Below are 19,651 nucleotides of genomic sequence, written 5' to 3' on the forward strand. Positions count from 1 at the left end.
TGAATTCTTTGGTAATTCTAATTCAAACAAAATGTATGGCTTCCTGGAGTTTGAATTAATGAGAGTCTATTGTACAAAGAAGCATGGTAATGCTATGTTTCCTCGTTTTCCCCACATCTGCCAGTTTCGATCTGGATGAGCATCGTGCCGGCATGTGGTCGTGTATTGCATGGTGTGCTTTGAAGAACCAAGGCTAGCTGGTGTACTGCACTGGGCTAGCTGGTGTACTGCACTGGCTAGATTTCTCATCTAAAGCTGAGAGACTCGTCGCCCATTGAGGCAGACTAACTTCCGGCTGTCTAAGCATACTTTTCTTTATTTATAGCCATAAACCTAATTGTGTGATATTAGCTCTAAAATTAAGTGTACCGAAACAATTGGTATCAACCGAGCACAGCAGCTCGAAATTCTGAAAATGTCTTGCTTGGTGGTACATTAAAGGGACACTGACAGGGTATTTATGCTATCCGATTAAAGCTTAATTGATCGTATCTACCGTCAAATAGTTAAAGGACTACTTAGAGAAAGCAACTAAATGTGATGACAAAAATTTGCCTGTAGCACAGTTAAGCTACTCATCAGTTATTTCAAAGCCCTTTCACTACATTCAGGTAGTCTCCAACTATACAAAAGACCCATTTGCCTAGAATCCTGCACAGCCCCGTGAACCTCTATCAATGGGTCTTTCATATTGATGGAGACTGTACCGTTCCATAAATCTAATTTAAAAAAACGAATTATGAACAACACGATCGCAAATCAAGATATTGTGGTTCATGACGTATATGAGACACGGTTTTATTTAGAAAACTTAACTCTCATCACGATTCACCCTCCGGCTCCGATAAAGCTTTTCCCAAGCCACGCAGATGCGCTGCGGTGAGGAGAGAAACTGAGAAGTGCAATGTCTACTGCACGTGGGTGCTGTTTTTCCGCAGCGCACACGTGTGTGAAGAGAAGTGCACTAAACACTGTTTAACAACACACCCGAGCAGACCATCAAAATGAAAAATATTGCGAGACTTCCAACGACTGTCCGTGTTCGATGTGAATGTCGAACCCAATATCAGTGCTTCTCAAACTGTGGGTTGCAACCCCAAGAGGGGATGCAGAGCGGCTCGGGATCTTGAAAAAAAAAATGCAAACCTGGCTTTTCTGCGGTGGTGTCGCTGAAAACAAAGTACAGATCACAGATCTGCAGCTAGCTGGAACTGAGTGTTGCAGTGTCCTCATTTTGAGAAACTGCTCTAACGAACAAGCTCACTTTAGTCATTATCATATGCTCGATGGCACACTTTTTTCCCTTTTCGCTATGGTTTCTAAATCGGATGATTCACGACAAAACTGTCGGATAAAATCTCGGCGTTAATTTTGTGTATTACCGCTCACGTGAAAGGCTGGAATTTGTTTTTCTACGGGTCGCAGATGTTGGGGAAGCACTGCAATAGCTGCATTTGTTTTCAGCTGCCCAATACGTTTTACTATAATGCTGTAGTTTTTTCTTTCTCCCCCTGCGGTGACACTACTGGCACTGCAGGTATCCGAAATAAATGAATAGTACATTATATGAAGCGACAATAAAAAAAAATAGAAAATTCAGATGCCTACCATATGATACAGCAGTGTAGCAAGGATCAAACTCCTTGTTAGGAGAGAACATTGGGCACAATATTGATATAATATAGTAAGGGTGGAGGCAGGCTGGTGAATGTTAACCATATTGAATAAATCTGAGACTGGGGCAGGAATGAACGCACAAGTCAAAGGAACAGAAAAGGACAGGACATCTCAAGACACGTTGTCCTGTCCTTTCCTGTTCCTTCGACTTGTGTTTATTTCTGTCCCAATCTCAGGTTTATTCAAATGGACAACATTGATGCAAATTTTTAACATTTTTGTGAAATGTAACGGGGTAAGCACTTGGGCAGAATTTGATGCAAATGGAGCAGCAATCACATTGCCGCATATGCTATGCCAGTTGGCGATGTTCAAGCCCAAAGATGCAAAGTTTACTTGGTAGTGCTCCTTGCTTGTAGAATGCTCGTCTAGATGGAGGAATGAGGCAATAAGTTGCATAAAAAGGTTTAATTGGTGACTCACAAAAAAGCGTAAAAAAATTTTTTTTTTTTACAATATCAGGAATTTAATTTAACCTGAACCAGAGTAGAAGAAGGCTTAAATTTAAGAATATTCGAGGAAATTTGGAGGAATTAGTTTAAAAGCTAAACTTGCAAAAATTCTTGATTCAAGGTGCTTTAATCCTACTTTCCTCATCCGTTCATAGTGAGGACTTAAGATGAACTTGATGCCAGAATAAAATCTCGCACTAGTGGTACTACAGCTTTTCTGGGAGGGTGATGGCACCAACTCATGTTTACAGCAGATAAAGATACCTCCATTTCTAAACTTCACATAAACAAAACTAGACAGGCAGGGAAGCACATTGTGAAACTCTAGCCTCACGCACAAATCCCCTCCAAATATTGCCTATGCAGATCTCTCACTTGTGCATATTCATCCGATGCCAATTTAAATAGCTCCTTTCCCTGAAAGTTTTTCCGCAGGCTTCGCACGTGAAAGGCCGTTCTCCCCGGTGCGTTCTCTCGTGACTCAATAGGCGACCTTTTTGTGCAAATGCTTTCCCGCATGTGCCGCACGGATACGGTTTCTCCCCCGTGTGGACTCTTTTGTGACTCACCAAGTGAGCGCTCTGTGAGAACGCCTTCTGGCAGACCTCGCAACGGAACGGCCTTTCCCCCGTGTGAGTCCTCATGTGAGTGTGCAAGTGAAACCTGTGAGCAAACGCCCTCTGGCAGACGGAGCAGCTGAAACGCTTCTCTCCCGTGTGCAGCCTTTGGTGCCTGCTGATATCCGACGCATACCAACTGGAGTAAGGGCACAACTGGCACTGGTGCGCATCCTGCTGTCCCGAATGCACCCTGGGTTGCGGCGCGTCCAGTCTGCCTTTTACGAAAGAGGAGTCGCTCCCGCCGTCCCAGCACTCTGTCTCTGCCAGCACTGTTGGAGAGACCCGGGAAGCATTAGTACAGTTCTTAGCCTGCGGACCTCCTCCACGTGTAGGGTGTCTGAAATGCCGAGGCTCGACCTAAAATGGGCCGTAAAAAGCAGCGCATGCACGTAGCAATCTAAACTTTTCGTCAAAGGTGTATTTCACGGATGGGTTTTTGCTTCATAAAACTACGAGGCGTAGCTTTCTTTCTGTAAAAAAACAGGGCCAAAAAACTTGTGAGTGTTAACAGCGGACGGCGAGGCAGACGAGTGGCAGGGCGAGTTTGGCGCATGTGTTTATAGATGGCGCTACCTCCGTGTTCTGGCTTGCTTTTAAAAATATTAAAACTGCCTCCAATGAACATGTTCCGTTAAAGTGAACATGATCTTTTTCTTAATGTACCTCTGTAGACAATGATATCAAAACGAAGTAACAAAAATGAAGTAACAAAAATAAAATGCGACTGCATAAGGACGGCTCTTGCTGCATGCAGATTTCGTCTGTGTGTCGTCTGCTTTCTTTCGCTGGTCGGCTACACCTTCCAACACTGCTCCCAATGCCATCTATCAACATGTGCGCCAAACGCACTCTGCCACTAGACTCCGTTGTCTGCGTCGCCGTCCGCCATCGACCCCGGCAAGTATTTTGGCCCCATTTTTTACAAAGAGGCAGCTATGCCATGTAACTTTAGGAGGTAATTAAGCCCATCTGTGAAATACACCTTTGACAAAAGGTTTAGACTGCTATACGAAGGAGCCGAATTTTATGGCACATTTTAGGTCGAGCCTCGGCATTTTAGACACCCTATAAATGTAGGACAGTGAGAAATAAGAAAAACTGGAGATGCTTTTTAATATTTTTTTTTTTTTTTTTCATTCCCCAAAGATCATCCTGACAATATCCCACACTGTCTGGTGATAATTACGAAAATGCAGAGGGCAAGCAAACAGGCTTAAAAGGGCGAGGGGAGGAATCACACTTTTGGCTTCTAGGCTAAGTGGCGCAAGCTACTGCCTGCCGTAGCATCCATCCACGTCAAACTTTGCAAAAAGAAGTTTGAAGGCTCGCCAAAGCTGGAGGTTCAATAAAAGTTTGTGACATCCCTACTCAAGTGATATCACACACCGAGTTAGTACTAAATGGACAGTCGTGGCACCTTCGCGCGAGGCTTCTTTGTGCACATAGCCAATGACGAGGTGAAAACGGTAGGGAGGCGCTTTATTTACCCGCCTTGGGCGCAAGCTTCTTGCCTTCAACGACACTTTGGCATCTCATGCAGGTCGAGTGCACACACACAGCCAGAGTATCGCAAGTGGCACGGAGCGTGTGCTGGGGCATTTGAAAGAGATATCCTTCCGTCGACTCTGTCAGTGACAACAATTTATCTGCCTTGGATTCAGCTTGGCTCGCTTCCCAATGCATACCTGCCAAGTTCGGAAAAACCAATTCCGGGAGAATTGCTAAGCAGGGACGGGGGGGAGCGGTGTTTTAAAAAAGAAATATTGACAACAAATTTACGTGAAGGCAACTTCATTCCATTTATATCTCACTGCTCATGCTAGCGAGATGCAGCCGGGCCTCGCTATCATTGCAGCCGTCTGTTGTGACAACAAAATATCCTCGTTTAAGTGTGGGAAAAGGGGGGGGTCGATTTGCATTTTCTGGGAGATCTTTCTGTCAATAGTAAAACCGTACAAACTGGTGAAAATTTGGGAATCTCCCGAGTAATACGGGAGACTTGGCAGGTGTGCCAATGGCCACAAGCAACGACGAGCGAGAGGAATTGCTGCGCCTCGAAAGTTGACAAAAAAACGCGGGGCTGCAGCGACTGCTGGGGCATCGCATAGGCCATGACATCTATCCATGGTAGAAATGTCCGTCAGAATGTCACTGTGCTAGAAACGCCAACGCAAAATCGTACACTGCCCGGGAATACAAGCGCCGCTTCCAGTGCATCAATGTGGTTCAAACACAATAATTGCTGGCATCTCGTAGTCTAAAACAATAAACGAGCAAGCGCAGCAAAACAAGCACTTCACACTGGTTTCGCACGAGCAAATGCAGTGGTGTTGAAAGGGATCACATGCGTCATCGTCTATGCCGACCTAAATAGAGAGAAGCAGTTTCACGCAAATGCCACAGACTGGGTGACGGGGATGTCGATTCGACGACAGACTGGCATAAAGGACACTGCGCAGAGAATGCACGCTGGCACGAGTTGAGTTGGCTGGTGGGAAGGGCCCCTCTAGAGGCCGCTCGTCAGAATCTGGGACGACTGCCAGAGCAGGCCTGCAAAGTTAAGGAGGGAATAAACGTTTGAAAGGCATTAAAAAGCGATAAATTAATGCGCGCACCCTCGAATGCCACTCCACATTGTGCAGATTAAAATGGGGCACCAAAAACCAATCGTTACAAAAGAAATAGTGAAAGGAGTGCTCAGAAAGAAAAATCTGCAAGGAAAAAGAAGGAGACTACTTATACAGCCAGGCCCCAATCAAGCTGATACTCTGTCCTGGATAATCGTGTCCGCTTTTGACTCGAGCCTGTTGGCTCTTGATTTGAGGGAGTCACAATTTTTAAATGGGGTTCAGACGGGGTAAAGCTTTGGAAATCTTTACTTTCTCAGACTTTTTATATCATCGGCAGTCACTTTCGGCACATGTGACAACAGTCGTCCTGAAATCGGGCAAGTACTTTTAAACTTTCACTGTATTTCAAGGACTATAGTCTGCAGAGGCAAATTTTGGTTAAATCTATGAAGCTTTTCCATAGATAGCTTACACCCGGTTCATAGCCTGCACACGGTGTCTTGTATGCAAGAAAAAAAAATTATCATACGCAGTACACCCCGACAAATGTCCGCCTCATTAGCTCCCGAAGAACCTCGAATTATGCGTAACTCATCATTAGCTTCCGCTGCCATCCAAAAATCCGTCCCGTCATGATGAACGACCTAGAATAAGCAAAGCCTCTAGATAGTCTGCATTGCGTAGAATTTCAGCTTGTAAGCATAAGCGTGTATAGTGTGCGCACTATAGCCCGGAAAATATGGTACTTGCACACCGAAGTATGGCATACATTCAACATATGGTGTCGACAAGGTATGTGCTGGTTCCAAGCAAGACAAAGCGTGGGGCAGGCTCACTGGTACGCGGCGGCCACTCAATGTCGAGGCCAAAAATGGCTCGCACAAACCCCGAAAATGCGCATACTGGAGGCTCAAAAGAGCAGCTCTGGCAACTGTTGGCACCAGTCAGAGTCAAGCCTTGAGGATATCGCAGATTTGCGATCGAAACCGAAATAAAGGTGGTTTAGACCTCTGCAAACTCGCTGCAAATACATTCATTTTTTTTTTTTATGCACATCCATAATTATTTTATTTTTATCTGCTTGGGCTCCCCCTCAATAATTAACCCAATATAGGGGGGAAAAGGTGAGGCATTTACACGGTACGATTAGAGCATGTTCCCACTGTAATATGTTTGCCGCATGAACAACTCCACTGGCGGTACTTTTTGTTGAAAACATGATGGTTTGCAACAAAAGCACCAGACTTCCTCCCTCATCACAAAATAAAGCAAACAACATAAAACACATGCAAACATCTTTTTCCATCAAAAAAAAATAATTACTCTTCAGTCAGATGCATAAGACATGGAGAAGCTTTAAAACAATCTTAAGCACAAACTGTTTGCATAGCTGCCGCGTAATGGGCGCTTCTCACCGGAAGCGACATTTTTGAAGCAAAGATAAAACGGTTCACCAAGTAAACACTTTTCTGCGAGTCTCGCACGGATACAACCACTCTCCCTTACTAAAGGGGCAGTGCAATGATTCTCAGACCCTGGCCAATTCATAGTGAGAATTAGCCTATGTAACCTAAGGAACAAAGAATGGACTATTTAAAGTTTAGAGTACCCTTATCCTTTGAGGGACGTGCGCAGTGACATCACCAGGAGTGCCACCTGGTTTCCCATCAGGTTCTGTCTTCAAGGCCCTTGGCACTCCCATCGCAATTGTAGACTTTTCAATGTATGTATCTACTACAACAGAGCCCTGCACCCACTGAAAATCATTGAAGGTCGCAGAGAGAGAATGGTTCCGTTGACTTCCATTAAATGGCACCATGAAAACTTTCGTGCTCCCAATAACGTACCACGGTTCCCACGACTGCCACATGAAACTGCAGATCGCAAGATGATGCGATTTTTTCCTTCACATTTACACAGCGAAATAGCAGCATTTTGGCAGAAGGAGGCACCTTTTCTCTCGCTTGGGCCAAGAAAGCAATATAGAAGACGCAAGCTGCCGATTCTTTCGCCGTTAAAATCGTTGCACTGCCCCTTAAATCTATGGCAATGCGTCAAGTTGGTTGATGCAAATTCTTTCCCACAAGCGCGTCCCTTGGATCTTCTTTCCCTCCTGCTGCTGGAAAGCCTTGCACTGCTGCCCGCCAAACCCGTCTCCCGAGGAAGGTGTTTGCTCTCGGCGTCCCAGAAACCGTAGACGTCCTCTTAGTCACCGGCGGCTCCCATGGTCGGTCCTGCTGGGGATACGTGCCAAATCAAAGTGAAACTGCCCCCATTTTCTCCGCGATACACACGCTAGAGTGGTGGAAGTGGCCTTAAAAATAAAGTATGTCAAGTTTAGAGCGCTGAAATCAAGGCTAGTGCGCCCAGATTTCAGAGTGATTTCAACTGGTTAGTTGTGTTTGCAACAAGATCTGCAAGGAGAATAGCAGGCACCTCTTTGCTAGCTATCTTCCTCGCCACGCGGCAACGTAAAGCACGCACACTTGCAACCAGTCTGCCCAGGAGGCGTCCAACTGCAAACTGCAGACGCTCTCTATGGCTTCAGTTGCTCCCTCTGTTAAACCGAAGCTCTCTACAGGTGGCCCTAGAGTTTCTGTACAGCTACGGGAGCCAGAGTTGCGCATTCATCCCTGTAGAGCCGGCTCTCCTGCACAACCCGGGATTTTTTGCTCGTAGCATGACTGAATTCGGCAAATAGCGGCGCCGCTATTTGCTTTTGTTTCTTTTTTCCTGGAAAACAAGAAAGGATGAAAAGGAGGCAAAAGCGGGGGAACGTACGCCAGGGTGCGTGCAACGTCGGCAAAGCGACCGTATCAGTGCTTTCCTGCAGGGCACTAGGATTCTTTGCTCCTCACACGATCGATCTCGGCGAATAACGGCGTGGCGGCACGTGGAAAACGGACGCGTAACTCTGGCTCCCATAGGGAGCCTATACGGGAAGTCTAGGTGGCCCTAGACGCCACAACAGGTGCTTCCCTCAACCTCGGCAATAGCAAACAATGTTTTCAGTTAGGCTTAGCAAAAGATTTTTCCGTGTTGCGCAAAATTTTTTCCTTTGTACAAATAAAACATGCTGAATGGACGCAAAATCATTGAGGTTCTTTTGTCAGGCTACTTCGACCCTGTCAACGATAGCCGCCATCTCCCGGCAGTTGCGTCGTACAAACAAGAGCAAATTCACGCTTTTAATTTGTTACTCTTTGCTCGGGTAATATTGCACTTTGCAATTTTGATCCACTTAATACCACTTTCAACCACATCAGTAGAAGATTTTAGATCAATACGTTAAGAAACCAATTCATGCGGTTTCTCGAAACAGCCAACGATCCCTCCGACTCTTGTGGTGATAATGTCGGCAGGGACGTGATTGGTTTGAATAATTTTGAGAGCAACTTTCGGAGCAGCTAAAATCCCGGCTCGAAGCACCAAAATGAACTTTTGGAGCATAAGCACACTCCTCATTCATTCCACTGCGAAAACCACGTTACGATTCGTGCATTGGCCTGTCCAAATGAAAGACTGTGCTTTTCTGCATTCCAACCACTGTAGAACCAATGTTTAGCATATACGACATAGCATGTTTGAATTGAGAAGGTGATTTGATTACCTGCACTGATGGCATCTTACACGTAGAAGCTGATGATGATGCAAACTTAGCATGTGAAAATTATACCTTACAAATTTAGTTATTTCCTGCCTCTGTCCACAAACGGTTGAGGGCCCCTTTGGAGATGTTAACAAAACATAATAATTAAACTGATAGTGCAGCCCAGATGCTCCTCATTGACGTGATTCATCGACCCTTCCTCAAAACCTAAGTTCAAAATATCCTTCCTTGAACCTCAGATGTGAAGAAAAAAAAAAATACTCGGTTAACGTTGCGTGCAATCTGTCAAGATGACTAAAGGTCTATTCGCACGACGCATCTTGTTGGCGAATCTTGTGCCTCAAAACTAGGTTTCGAGAAATTGATGCCCCGTGTGAACGCAAGTGAAAACGTCCTCTGGAAAAGGTTGCGTGCGCTCCTTGCCTCTGGAGTGAGGTTCTGCCGACACCTCGCCGAGTCCCGTCAATCGCACGAAGGAGAAACATGGATGCTGCCAATGGCTGCTCGACGTCGCTACGTCATCTCCGACCTTCGAGGTGGAGCGATCTTTCGGAGGAGCGCTGCTAACCCGCATCGCCCGTACGGTGCGTACGGGCAATGCGGGTTAGCAGCACAGGTTGGTGCACTTGGTGGCACAGTGCAGATTTCCCAACCGTCGCAACAAGTGCAAGCACCGTATATAAACCTGACGACTGGGTACAACAGATCTTTTGGCGGTGGAAAAATGTCCAAAATACTCGGAGATCATCAGCCTGTTCTTTGACGTTTGTAATCCTTCCCCGGTTTGGCAGGCCTAGAAAACCGAGTGAGCCAAATCCAACAAAGTTTACCGGGCGGCCTTATTAAAGCACACTGTCTCCCCACATTGTGCGTACTTCATATCATTTTGGAGTGAAACACTCGATAATCCTGGTGCAGATTACAAGGTTTGGCAATGTTTTCCTGAGCCAATACGTCGAAGGTTTCGTGCGTCAAACTCCATGTGTAAACGGGCCAATTTCTGGACTTCTCGGGTTCGTAAAACCGTTGCGCGTTAAAACATGCACCGTGCGAATAAACCTCGAGTTAATCATATGGACCGACAGAAGCTTTCCTTGCAGATTTTAATGATGAATTATCGGAGGGTCCTTTGTTTTCGGGTGAAACCCGATTTTTCCAAATATTTACACCCCGACCATGGTTTCTGTAAATTGGGTTGAACGCGATTTCTTCCAGAATTCAGAAAACGGACTACACCATTTCCACGCACGTTGTCGTAGTAAACTGGAGCTCACAAATAACCTCGTTAAAAGCGAATAAGAGAGCAGCAAGGCTGAAGCTACTTAAAAAATACTTCTCAGAAAAAAAAAAGAAAGAGAAAGTTAGTTTTGCGAAGTATGTCAAAGGGAATTAGCAAAAAATCAAAACGACCAAGTGAGCTCTTTACCACGTTTTAATTCTGTTTTCTGTACATCGTTGGCTTGTTTATGTAAATAAAATATTCCTGGTCCTAAGGCTAATCAATGTTGTTTTTTTAATTGTGAATTATATTTAATAATTTATAATAGAACCCGAAAAACCCGGGGTCGCTGAACGTAGCGTCTGACTTTAACCCGCCGATTTCTGAAAGATATAAAATCCGAAAATGAAGGGATCTACGTATATGTTGTCATATCAGCATTCATGAAGTTATATTTTTGTTTCTCCCTCAGAGTCGAACAGAGCACGGCCTCCGCAGGCGTAGCTTCACTGGGGTGCAGCTATGCGCGGCGAGAAGCGCACTCAACGGAGCCAGTGAAGCCGCCCAAACAGACCACGAACAATGAGAAATATCATGAAAACTTCCCAAGTACAGAGTCATGTTCCATACGACCATCATATCACGCGTTTTTCGAAGGAATAATTAAAAGTTGTAAAAATTCGCGCGAGCTCACCATAACAGTTCGGCACAGTGTACCGACGCGCTCAGCTATTCACTCCCCGGTGAAGTGAAATGTGCTTTTGGTGCAACGTTGGCGACAATTCTTTACATTTCGGTGCAGTGTGTCAGGGCAAGCACTTTGGCGCAGCAAACACATCACCGCGCTGGAAAATCGGCCCCAGTCGTTGCCGGTAGGCCTAAACCCGCGTACCTTCTCTTTGTCGTACGGCTGTCCGGACTAGGAGTCTCCCGTTGTCGAAGACTGTCGAGATCGAGAAGTCGGCGTTGTCTTGCTCCAGATCCATATCTCTCGTTTTGTTTTGAATATGGGAAGTCCGTGAATTTCAGATGCGGCACCGAACAGCGGCTGCAACTTGGTTTTGGCTTGGATTGGATTTTGACGGCTACTCTCGCGCAATCATGCTCTCTCGCACGAAAAGATATAATCATCGAGCGCAATCGTGAAAATTAAAGTAACGTTCCTTTAAACCAAAAATTCAGTGCCCTCTATATATGTTTTATTTTTTGTTTTAATATCCGAAGTAAATTTGCCATTATTACCCATTCGCACCACCGGTTTCGATTTGTTCGGCTGCTCCTCGTTGCCGCCGGAGAGCTGTCGCCCGGCCGCTTGTTGCTCCTTTGACCCGAGTCTTTGTCCGTTCTGTCCAATGAAAACTGGAGGATCCTCAATCTAGGACTAAAGTCACTGGATCCTGCTTTATCTAGGACAAAAGGACCCATGAAAAAGGGAGTCGCACTGCGCTATTGTCGAAAGTGTTGAAGGACGAACATGTCTCGCGAAAATAAAGCCTTCATATCGCTAACTACTCGTATTTTTGTTTAGGCATGCTCGAGCTTCAACATATATCGTCACCGGCTTTCTCTGGCGTTGTTTTAACACAGATATAACAAGCATGCCAGAAAAACGGGATGGGCGATCTGTCGGGGAAGGCTGACCATACGCGATTCTACGGTGTACGTAGCTCCCAAGTTGTCAATGGCGAACTATAATGAGCGATAAGCTAAAACCAATGCACGAGTGCACTGAATGTGTCACGAAAATTAAGTGTTGCGGGGGACTGTCCGCGCTCGATGCGAATACCCAACCCAATAATAACGCGCTTATCGTGATCCATTAATAAGACAAAACCCAAAAAAAGTTAATAGCGCAAGCAGCATTTTTTTTTCCTTCAGCAAGAGCTTGAATCAGTGTGGCAAAACAATTGGCTAAGGAAATTTAATAAAATTTTGAAGAATTCCTGTTGTTTATTTTAGGTACCCCAAAGCACCCACCAGAGCGTTACAGCGAAAAAAAAAAGTAAATGATATTAATGTGAAAAACAGTAGACAACAGCTTATGTGCTAAATCAAAAATAAATAGAATATAATATGAAAAGCTAAAGACAGGCCAAGGATTGAAAAAAATTAAGTTCTCTGTATGCAGAGACTATACATCTGATAACTTATTCTAACATCTACTGATGCGTGGAAAAAAAAAAAACAAGTTTTTGAAGATTATGATGATAATGCACAGGCTCAAGAGCTGGACAAGAATGGCAATAAGAATCCCTGAAGAGGAGGGGGGCAAGGGGGGACAAACACAAATCTCCAAACAGCTAGGTGACTGGTGTGCGACCGAAAAGCCCGCCTGGTCCTGGTATCAAACCAGGGGCTTCCAGTGGAGCACACTACCAACTGTGCTAACCAGGAGCTAGACGCAGAGCAAACGGGTTTTGTCAGCTGCCACCAGTCTAACACCAACCAGGGTGAACGGACTGCATTTTATGATTATAATGCAATTAATTGCAGAAGTGCAAACGAGCTGGAAAAGAATAACAAAAAAACAAATCTCCAAACTGTGTTTGGAGATTTGTGTTCGTACTTTGTCCCCCTTGTTCCTCTTCTCTGGGGAATATTTTCATCAACACAGATTGGTTGACGGGTGGAAGAGGAGCGAGGTGCTCATCACTGATCGGTTAATGGAGGGGTCATGTGACCTGGGGTGGAGTGAGGAGAGGTGTAGAATTATAAGGTTCTGGAAGTTCAGCAGGCTTATCATTTTAAGTGTTCAGATGCCACACACATTAAATTATCCAATGAGGAGCGCCGTGAAGTAGGCGTCTGATTGAACAGGCTTGACGTGTTGCTAAACGATATTGATAAATACATCGTATATACAACACAATTGCCTTTTTTTTTTTGCTTTTATATTTTAGTTTATTTTCCCTCACTTTTTGCCGGTGAATTTGATTTGGACAGCTAGGCAGTTCGAGCTACTTTGTCTTGTAATCTTCCACACTTCAGAACCAGAGTCAAAGCTACTCTAATCAACCTCCTTGGCTATAATAAAGCGAGTTGCATCCCGTTTATTTCTGAAAGTGCGGAAGGTAATGTTTTCAGTAGAAAAAGCAACGATCCCTTTTCTCACTCACTCACACTCACTCACTCACTCTCTCTCTCTCTCTCTCCCTCCCTCTCACTCACTCACACACTCTCTCTACCTCTCTCACTCACGCACGCACACATGCACACACACACTCACTGCACTCACTCACTCATGCACGCACACACTCTCACTCGGCTCACTCACTCACGCACGCACGCACACGCATGCGCGCGCGCGCACGAGCACACGCACACACACACACACACACACACACACCTGGCTGACCCTAATATGAAGATTTGTGGATGGTTATTATATGGGCCTTCAAAGGTAATTTAAATATTACCAAAGTAAAATTATGTTATAATAAACAGCGACTGCAAAAATTGCAGTCATGAAAACGACCAGCTTTTGTATTATATACATTTGGGTCCTGAAGTAAAAATCACCCACTGCTACAGCTTTCGTTTGAATTCAAGGTACTTAATTGGTTCTGCCCTCAAATGGTTGGAGAGCTATAGGGAATTTGCAGCAAATAAAAAGGCAATTTGACATAAAAACTGAACCTGTAGTACAGTGCTATACGTTGTCTACCTTATTTCGAGAAAAATAACATCTTTCTCTATCGAGGAAAAATTATGAACAACAATGCTCACAATTTCTTTAAGGTTGCCAATCTCTCCACAGCTTTCAATTATTTTCTCTCTCCCTCTGCATCAATTTACCAAGGTATAGTTTATGATGTACACAAGACGCAGTTTTGTTCCGAATGGTTGTCGCATCAAGATTCACCGTCCTGCTCTAAAAGTTTTACCCTAAGGTATAGAGGTGCACCATGGTGAAGAGACACACAGTGAAATATATGTGGGTGCTACTTGTCCATATAGTGCACGAGTGTGTGGTGAAAAGAGTACTTAACGTAGCTAAACACAACTGAACAGACCATGAAAATGAAAAATAATGTTCAACTCTTGAAGGCTGTCGGTGTTTCACGCAGTTGTTGAACCTAATAGTGTGTTACTTGAAGCGATAATGAACAGGTTGGAAAATACAGATGCTCACCGTATAATGTGAGGCCCAAGATCAAAGGACAAATAAATCGTTTGGAACAATGTTAATTCTCATCATCTCAGGGAAATGTAGCAGGGTAAGCTCTTTGGTAGAATTTGACACAAATGGTGCAGCCATCACATTTCCTCCTGTGTTGCCAATTGACATTCAAGGTCAAAGTTACAAAGTTTACTCGCTAGATCTAGTTTCTCATTCAATGGGTATATCTAGACGAAGGAGGAAATAAAAGCAAAACTTGCCGGGAAAGTGTTTTATTTGCGATCCATTAAAGAAATCCCAAACGGGTATACAATGCTTTTACAATATCAAGAATGCAAATCATTCTGAAATAAAGATTGGCAAAACAAGGTTCAGATATACAGGGTGTGTTTTCTTAGCAGCACGAAAATTTTAAATGAAGCGTTTTCTGAGATATCCGCCCCCAAATTTTCTACTTAATCAAAATTTTTATCCATTCAATCCAGCAAACTGCGAAAGTGACCACTATAGCTGAACTCTAAAAGTGCAAAGTTCAGAAACGAATATCGAGGAACACAGGCTGGCTACACGAATTCTACTAAATGGAACAGATGGAACAGTTTTGGCACACGACCACCTCAAAGCTCGTAATATAAACATACATCCTAATTACAGTAATTAAAAAAATAATTAACAAACTTTAGTCAATTATAGTCCGATAATAGTGATGGTTATATTCCTATCTAATTCCTGCCAAGTTATATAAACACGCAGCTAAAACCACATTCATGTAACTTTTCCCCCGTATTCGAGCAAATTTGGAGGAATATTTAAAAGCTAAAATGACAAAAATTCACAATTCTAGGTGCTCACTCAAAACCCTGTTCTCCTCGCTTGTGCATAGCAACGGGTTAAAAGTAAGTTGACACTTCCCAATGTGAAAATGGTCCCAAAGTTAGAAGCTGCAATAGATGAGGGCCGTTCACGAGCGAGGAGAAAGCCGCAGTGGCGGTACTGCAGCTCTTCCTGGAGGGCCAGTCATCGCGACGTCTGATCAATGTTTACAGCAGACAAAGATGCCTCTGTTCCAAACTCCCTCGTGCGAACAAATACTTTAATATCGCCTCGCAGCCAACCAAACCGCAGCATCGGCAAATAAGAATGTCCAAGAACCAATTGCGAAGCACGAATATACCGAGCCACGCCCAGCATCTCTTTCAGGTGCCAATCACCGCAGTCTTCGACACAAATCGCCTCCACATACCGCGTAACGCAGATCCCTCACTTGTGCGCGTCCTTCCGATGCTCCTCTAAATGGCTCCTCTGCGTAAACGTCCTTCCGCAGGCCTCGCACGCGTGACTCTCATCTCCTCTGTGAGTGCTCTCGTGATTCAGCAGGTGGAACCTTCGTGCAAATACCTTCTCGCAGGTCCTGCATTGGTACGGTTTCTCCCCCGTGTGAACTCGTTTGTGAACCACCAAGTGTGTGCTCTGGGAAAAGGCCTTGTGGCAAACCTCACATCGGAACGGCCTCTCGCCCGTGTGAGTTCTCATGTGAGTGCGCAGGTTGGTGATCTGCGAGAAGCCTCTCTGGCAGACGGAGCAGCGGTAAGGCCTTTCTCCCGTGTGCATCCTTCTGTGCCTGACGATGTTCGACGCAAAGGGACTGGTGTAAGGGCACAACTGACACTGGTACGCGTCTTGGTATCGGGGCTGCGTCGGGGGTTCCAACTTGTCCAGCAAAGAGAAGTAGTCGCTCTCGCCGTCCCAGCAATCTGCCTCGGCCGGCACTGTGAGGGGATACGGTAAACGGGATGAGGACAGTTCTTAGGCAGATAATCTACACTGCCCTCGGCGCTAAGTTGCACGAATGTACTAGCGTCTCGACAACCAGCAAATGAAAAAAGAGTAAAAAAAACAGTTGCAACTTTGAAGTGGTGTCCCACTTTGAGTTACAGTGCAAAATAAATAAGCGTAGACCCTTTGTGTGGAGCTGCTGTGCATACTAATTTCTCTTTTATGGATCGAGCTCAATTAGCAGCCTATGGGCGCAAACAACAATGAGCAAGAGAAATTGCTGTGCCTCGAAGTCGCTACGACATGGGGGGCCTGGAGCATTACGTAGTCTGCAATGTCTGTCCATTGTAGTCACACTCTTCAGAATATAGCCGTAGGAGAAAAGCCAACACTAAAATACACCGCTCGAGAAAACGAGCAATGCTTCCAGTAAAGCAATGTGCTTCAAACACAATGCTATCTTACATCTTGTAGTCTGAAAAAACAGGCAAGAGGAAGCGCAACAAGACTATACCACACCGCGCTGGTTTTGTTCAGGCAAGCGCAACAGTGGTGAAACACATCATGTGGGTCGACTTTTTATGCCGACTTAAATAGAAAGATTCAGCTTGATGTCGACTAGATGATGCTGGATTGGTTCAAACAGTGGCACTGCGAAGAGCACATAATATGCTGCCAAAAGTTGGCCAATGGGAAGGACTCTCCCTCCGAGGCAACAATATGCCACATCTTGAGACAGTCGCCAGAGTGGGCCTGCAAGGATGAGTGGGCAATTGAAGGTCAAAAGGCAGGAAAAAGCCATGAGATTGATTTTTATTGCCACAACACGTGGCACATTGAAATGGGCAACAAAGGGCACTATTTGAAAATTTAATCGCAACAGGAATGCTAAAACACAAAATCTAAAAGTTAAAAGAACCAGGCTAATACAAAGGGTCCTTCAATTCTGGATTTTAAATTTTTCAAAAATCAGGGGAGGAGGGAGGGGGTATAATTCGGGCAGTTTGTTTCAAGCCAGTAATCAAAAAGAAGCCTTTTCTTTTTTTCAAAAAATATTCCTAGAATTTGGGTTTGTCAAGTCATAATTGTCATCCTTTTAACGTGAAACGTTCTTCAGCTAGGCCTTTACATTTTATCAAGTCCAGCTAAAAGAGTGGCCCCGAGGCTAAGCACTGATTGGTTGATGGGTGGGAGAGGAGTGATGCGCTTGACACTGATGCAACCAGAGGGGTAGGCGAGGAGGAGCTTGACCACCTGTGCGCACTCAGAGAGAGGAGCTCGCAAGTACAAAAGGCTCTAGAAGATCGCCAAGCTCATCAGCCCCATTAGTGGCAGTATCGCTTCACCCTACGAACAACTATCGAGTGTACACATGTACACATGGTACGCACTACACTATCTCACGAAAAGCGCCGTGAACGTGGAAGCGTCTGGTAACTCAGTGTATCGCTAAACGTTTCTGATGCAAGGAAGTTTCACGTATGCAACACGTGAAAGCCTAGCAATTTGAGATCATTTTCTCATTTTCTTGTTTTGCTCTGGGTTAACAGGAAAAGAAGAAGGGCAAAGGATTCTTCCCAATGGGCATAAAAGGGACATTTGAGGGTTCCATCTATGTCACTGGAGCTCACTGAAGCCAGCAGAATCTAGCTTTGTTTTCAAGGTCTGCAATTCACACATCTGTTCCTACCAACTCTTTTTTTTTCTTTTTTTTTTTTTCTGGAAAATAGTTTTGAAGCATCATACTTTGGAAAATGGTGCGATGCACTTTCGGAATTCGGAAAAATCGGGTATCCCCTCATTTTCGAGAAACATGTGTTTGGGTGTAAATATCGGGATATGTGGGGTTTTATCCGAAAAAACAGACCTATACTAATAGTCACATCCTACTCTAGGACACTTTATACACTCAAACTCCGTTATTCTTGGATAGAACATCCCCTTAGCCACCCTTCCCGCCCTACTAAAGGCACCACAAAGAAAAACAAAAAGAAAACCCTATGCTGAACAGTTATTAGTATAAAATAAGAAATGACACTGTACCTTACATTTAATAGCAACCTGGACCGGATGAGTGTAAATAAAATTGGCAACACATAATACTCTCCACACAGAAAAACTTGTCCGCATATTTGGCTCCTCTTCGCTCAAGTGTGGCAGGGCTGTGTCGAAATATGCTTCCACAAAGTACCTATATGTTGAGTGGCACAAAACAGATTGTGTCAACATTTGCCGGGTTAATTGATCGATAAAAATGACCATAAGTGTTCATCGCTCATTTGATCAGATTTCTCTTTGCTCGCTGGCGAATCGACTACATTAAAGCATTGAGCATGTGCCCCTGATGCAATAAGCAGCGATGTGATTGGCCTGAGCCGTTTTGGAACACCTTTCGGAGCAGCCAAAATGGTGTTTTGGAGCAGCAAAGGTGGCTTTTGGAGCACAGAACAGTGTTTACAAGCAGCAAAAGTGGCTTTTGGAGCAGATATTCTTAAAAAATAAAAACAATATTTGTTTTAAATGCTGGACAAACGAAGGGCTCTTTGCTCGCTGCAATAAACAAATTATGGTTAAGTTAGATCAACTTGGAGTCTTTCAACATGTAACTGAAATGCCAATGACATGACACATTTTGCAATGCTTCAGTTAAATTATATACATATATATGTACCAGCTAGGTAAATAAGAACCAAACTGCACATACTACTGGTGTTTTTAAAGTGAAAAAAAAAAAGAAGAAAAGACTTACCTTGTGTTATTTTTCATCTTTTGGCCCTCTTTGGGTGCATTAAGGGACGCAGCAATGAGTTGGCATGTCGAACGCTATCACCACTGCCGAACGCAGCGGAATGGTCCAGGTTCAACCGTCCCCCTCGATGCTTGACGACACAGTAATGGCGGATTTTGTCAAGTTTGCGCAACCGACACTAGAGGCGCTGACTTTCGTAAAGGGTCTATTAAGGCAGCTGGAAGCAATTGTTTTAATTTTACCTTTTAAGGAAAGTTATTCCAGAGTTCTTTGAATTTCCTTCGATTTGAACCTCGTTGTGCCCCTTTTCGGTCGAGACTGAATTGTATTCCCGACACTGTAAACGACTTATTTTTTGCGGGCTCAATATTTCGCGATTTAGGCCAAAGCTGAAGCTTCGGAATAATTTGCGGGTTCCAATTTTCGAACATGGCGGGATATGTGATATGGTGAATAAAGTTATCATTATCTCAATATAGATTCCAATGTGGTTACATTTCACCGGAATTGCTCGCGGGACCCATTTTTTGCGAATTGTAGGCAATTTGCGAACATTAGGTCCTCACGAAAATTAAATCGTTTACAGTATTATAAAAGAAATGTTGTTTACACTACGTCTGTCTTTTCTGGATTATAAATAAAATATTCTCCCGAGCAAGATAATGTCTTATTGCCTCCTTCCTCTAGACGAGAAATCTACAAGCAAAAAGCAGAACCAAGTAAATTTTGTTTGCAATCTCTGGCTTGAAGTATGCAAACTGACAATAGGAGGTTATGTAGTGATGCGATTCCTGTGCCATTTATGATAAATTCTAGCTAAGTGCTTCCCCCTCTCCATTTCACAAAGATGTTAAGAAG

General features: G+C 44.3%; 2 protein-coding genes across 6 annotated transcripts; both read right to left on the reverse strand.

Annotated features, from left to right (window-relative positions):
• Positions 1-2,070: 2,070 nt before the first annotated feature.
• Positions 2,071-11,208, reverse strand: LOC8050717 (zinc finger protein 79-like). Its single transcript, XM_029966786.4, has 2 exons — positions 11,041-11,208; positions 2,071-3,018 (listed from the first exon to the last, which is right to left on the reverse strand). The coding sequence occupies exons 1-2, from the start codon at positions 11,132-11,134 to the stop codon at positions 2,501-2,503; spliced, it is 612 nt and encodes a 203-aa protein (XP_029822646.2). The 5' UTR covers positions 11,135-11,208; the 3' UTR covers positions 2,071-2,500.
• A 3,316-nt stretch (positions 11,209-14,524) lies between these two features.
• LOC120836020 (zinc finger protein 436) lies at positions 14,525-19,171 on the reverse strand. Of its 5 annotated transcripts, none has more exons than XM_040206726.3 (3): positions 18,794-19,171; positions 18,093-18,235; positions 14,525-16,037 (listed from the first exon to the last, which is right to left on the reverse strand). In XM_040206726.3, the coding sequence occupies exons 1-3, from the start codon at positions 18,808-18,810 to the stop codon at positions 15,529-15,531; spliced, it is 669 nt and encodes a 222-aa protein (XP_040062660.1). In that variant the 5' UTR covers positions 18,811-19,171; the 3' UTR covers positions 14,525-15,528. The 5 variants fall into 5 exon arrangements, 2 of the variants coding, with proteins under 2 accessions (XP_040062660.1, XP_040062659.1); XR_005714887.1 differs by lacking the exon at positions 18,794-19,171 and adding an exon at positions 16,564-16,797 and having other exon boundaries at positions 15,951-16,037; positions 18,088-18,567; XR_005714886.1 differs by lacking the exon at positions 18,794-19,171 and adding an exon at positions 16,559-16,797 and having other exon boundaries at positions 15,956-16,037; positions 18,088-18,567.
• Between the last annotated feature and the right edge of the window lie 480 nt (positions 19,172-19,651).

This window comes from Ixodes scapularis, unplaced genomic scaffold (genome assembly GCF_016920785.2).
Source record: "Ixodes scapularis isolate PalLabHiFi unplaced genomic scaffold, ASM1692078v2 PGA_scaffold4__175_contigs__length_147842914, whole genome shotgun sequence".
Lineage (NCBI taxonomy): Eukaryota > Metazoa > Arthropoda > Arachnida > Ixodida > Ixodidae > Ixodes > Ixodes scapularis.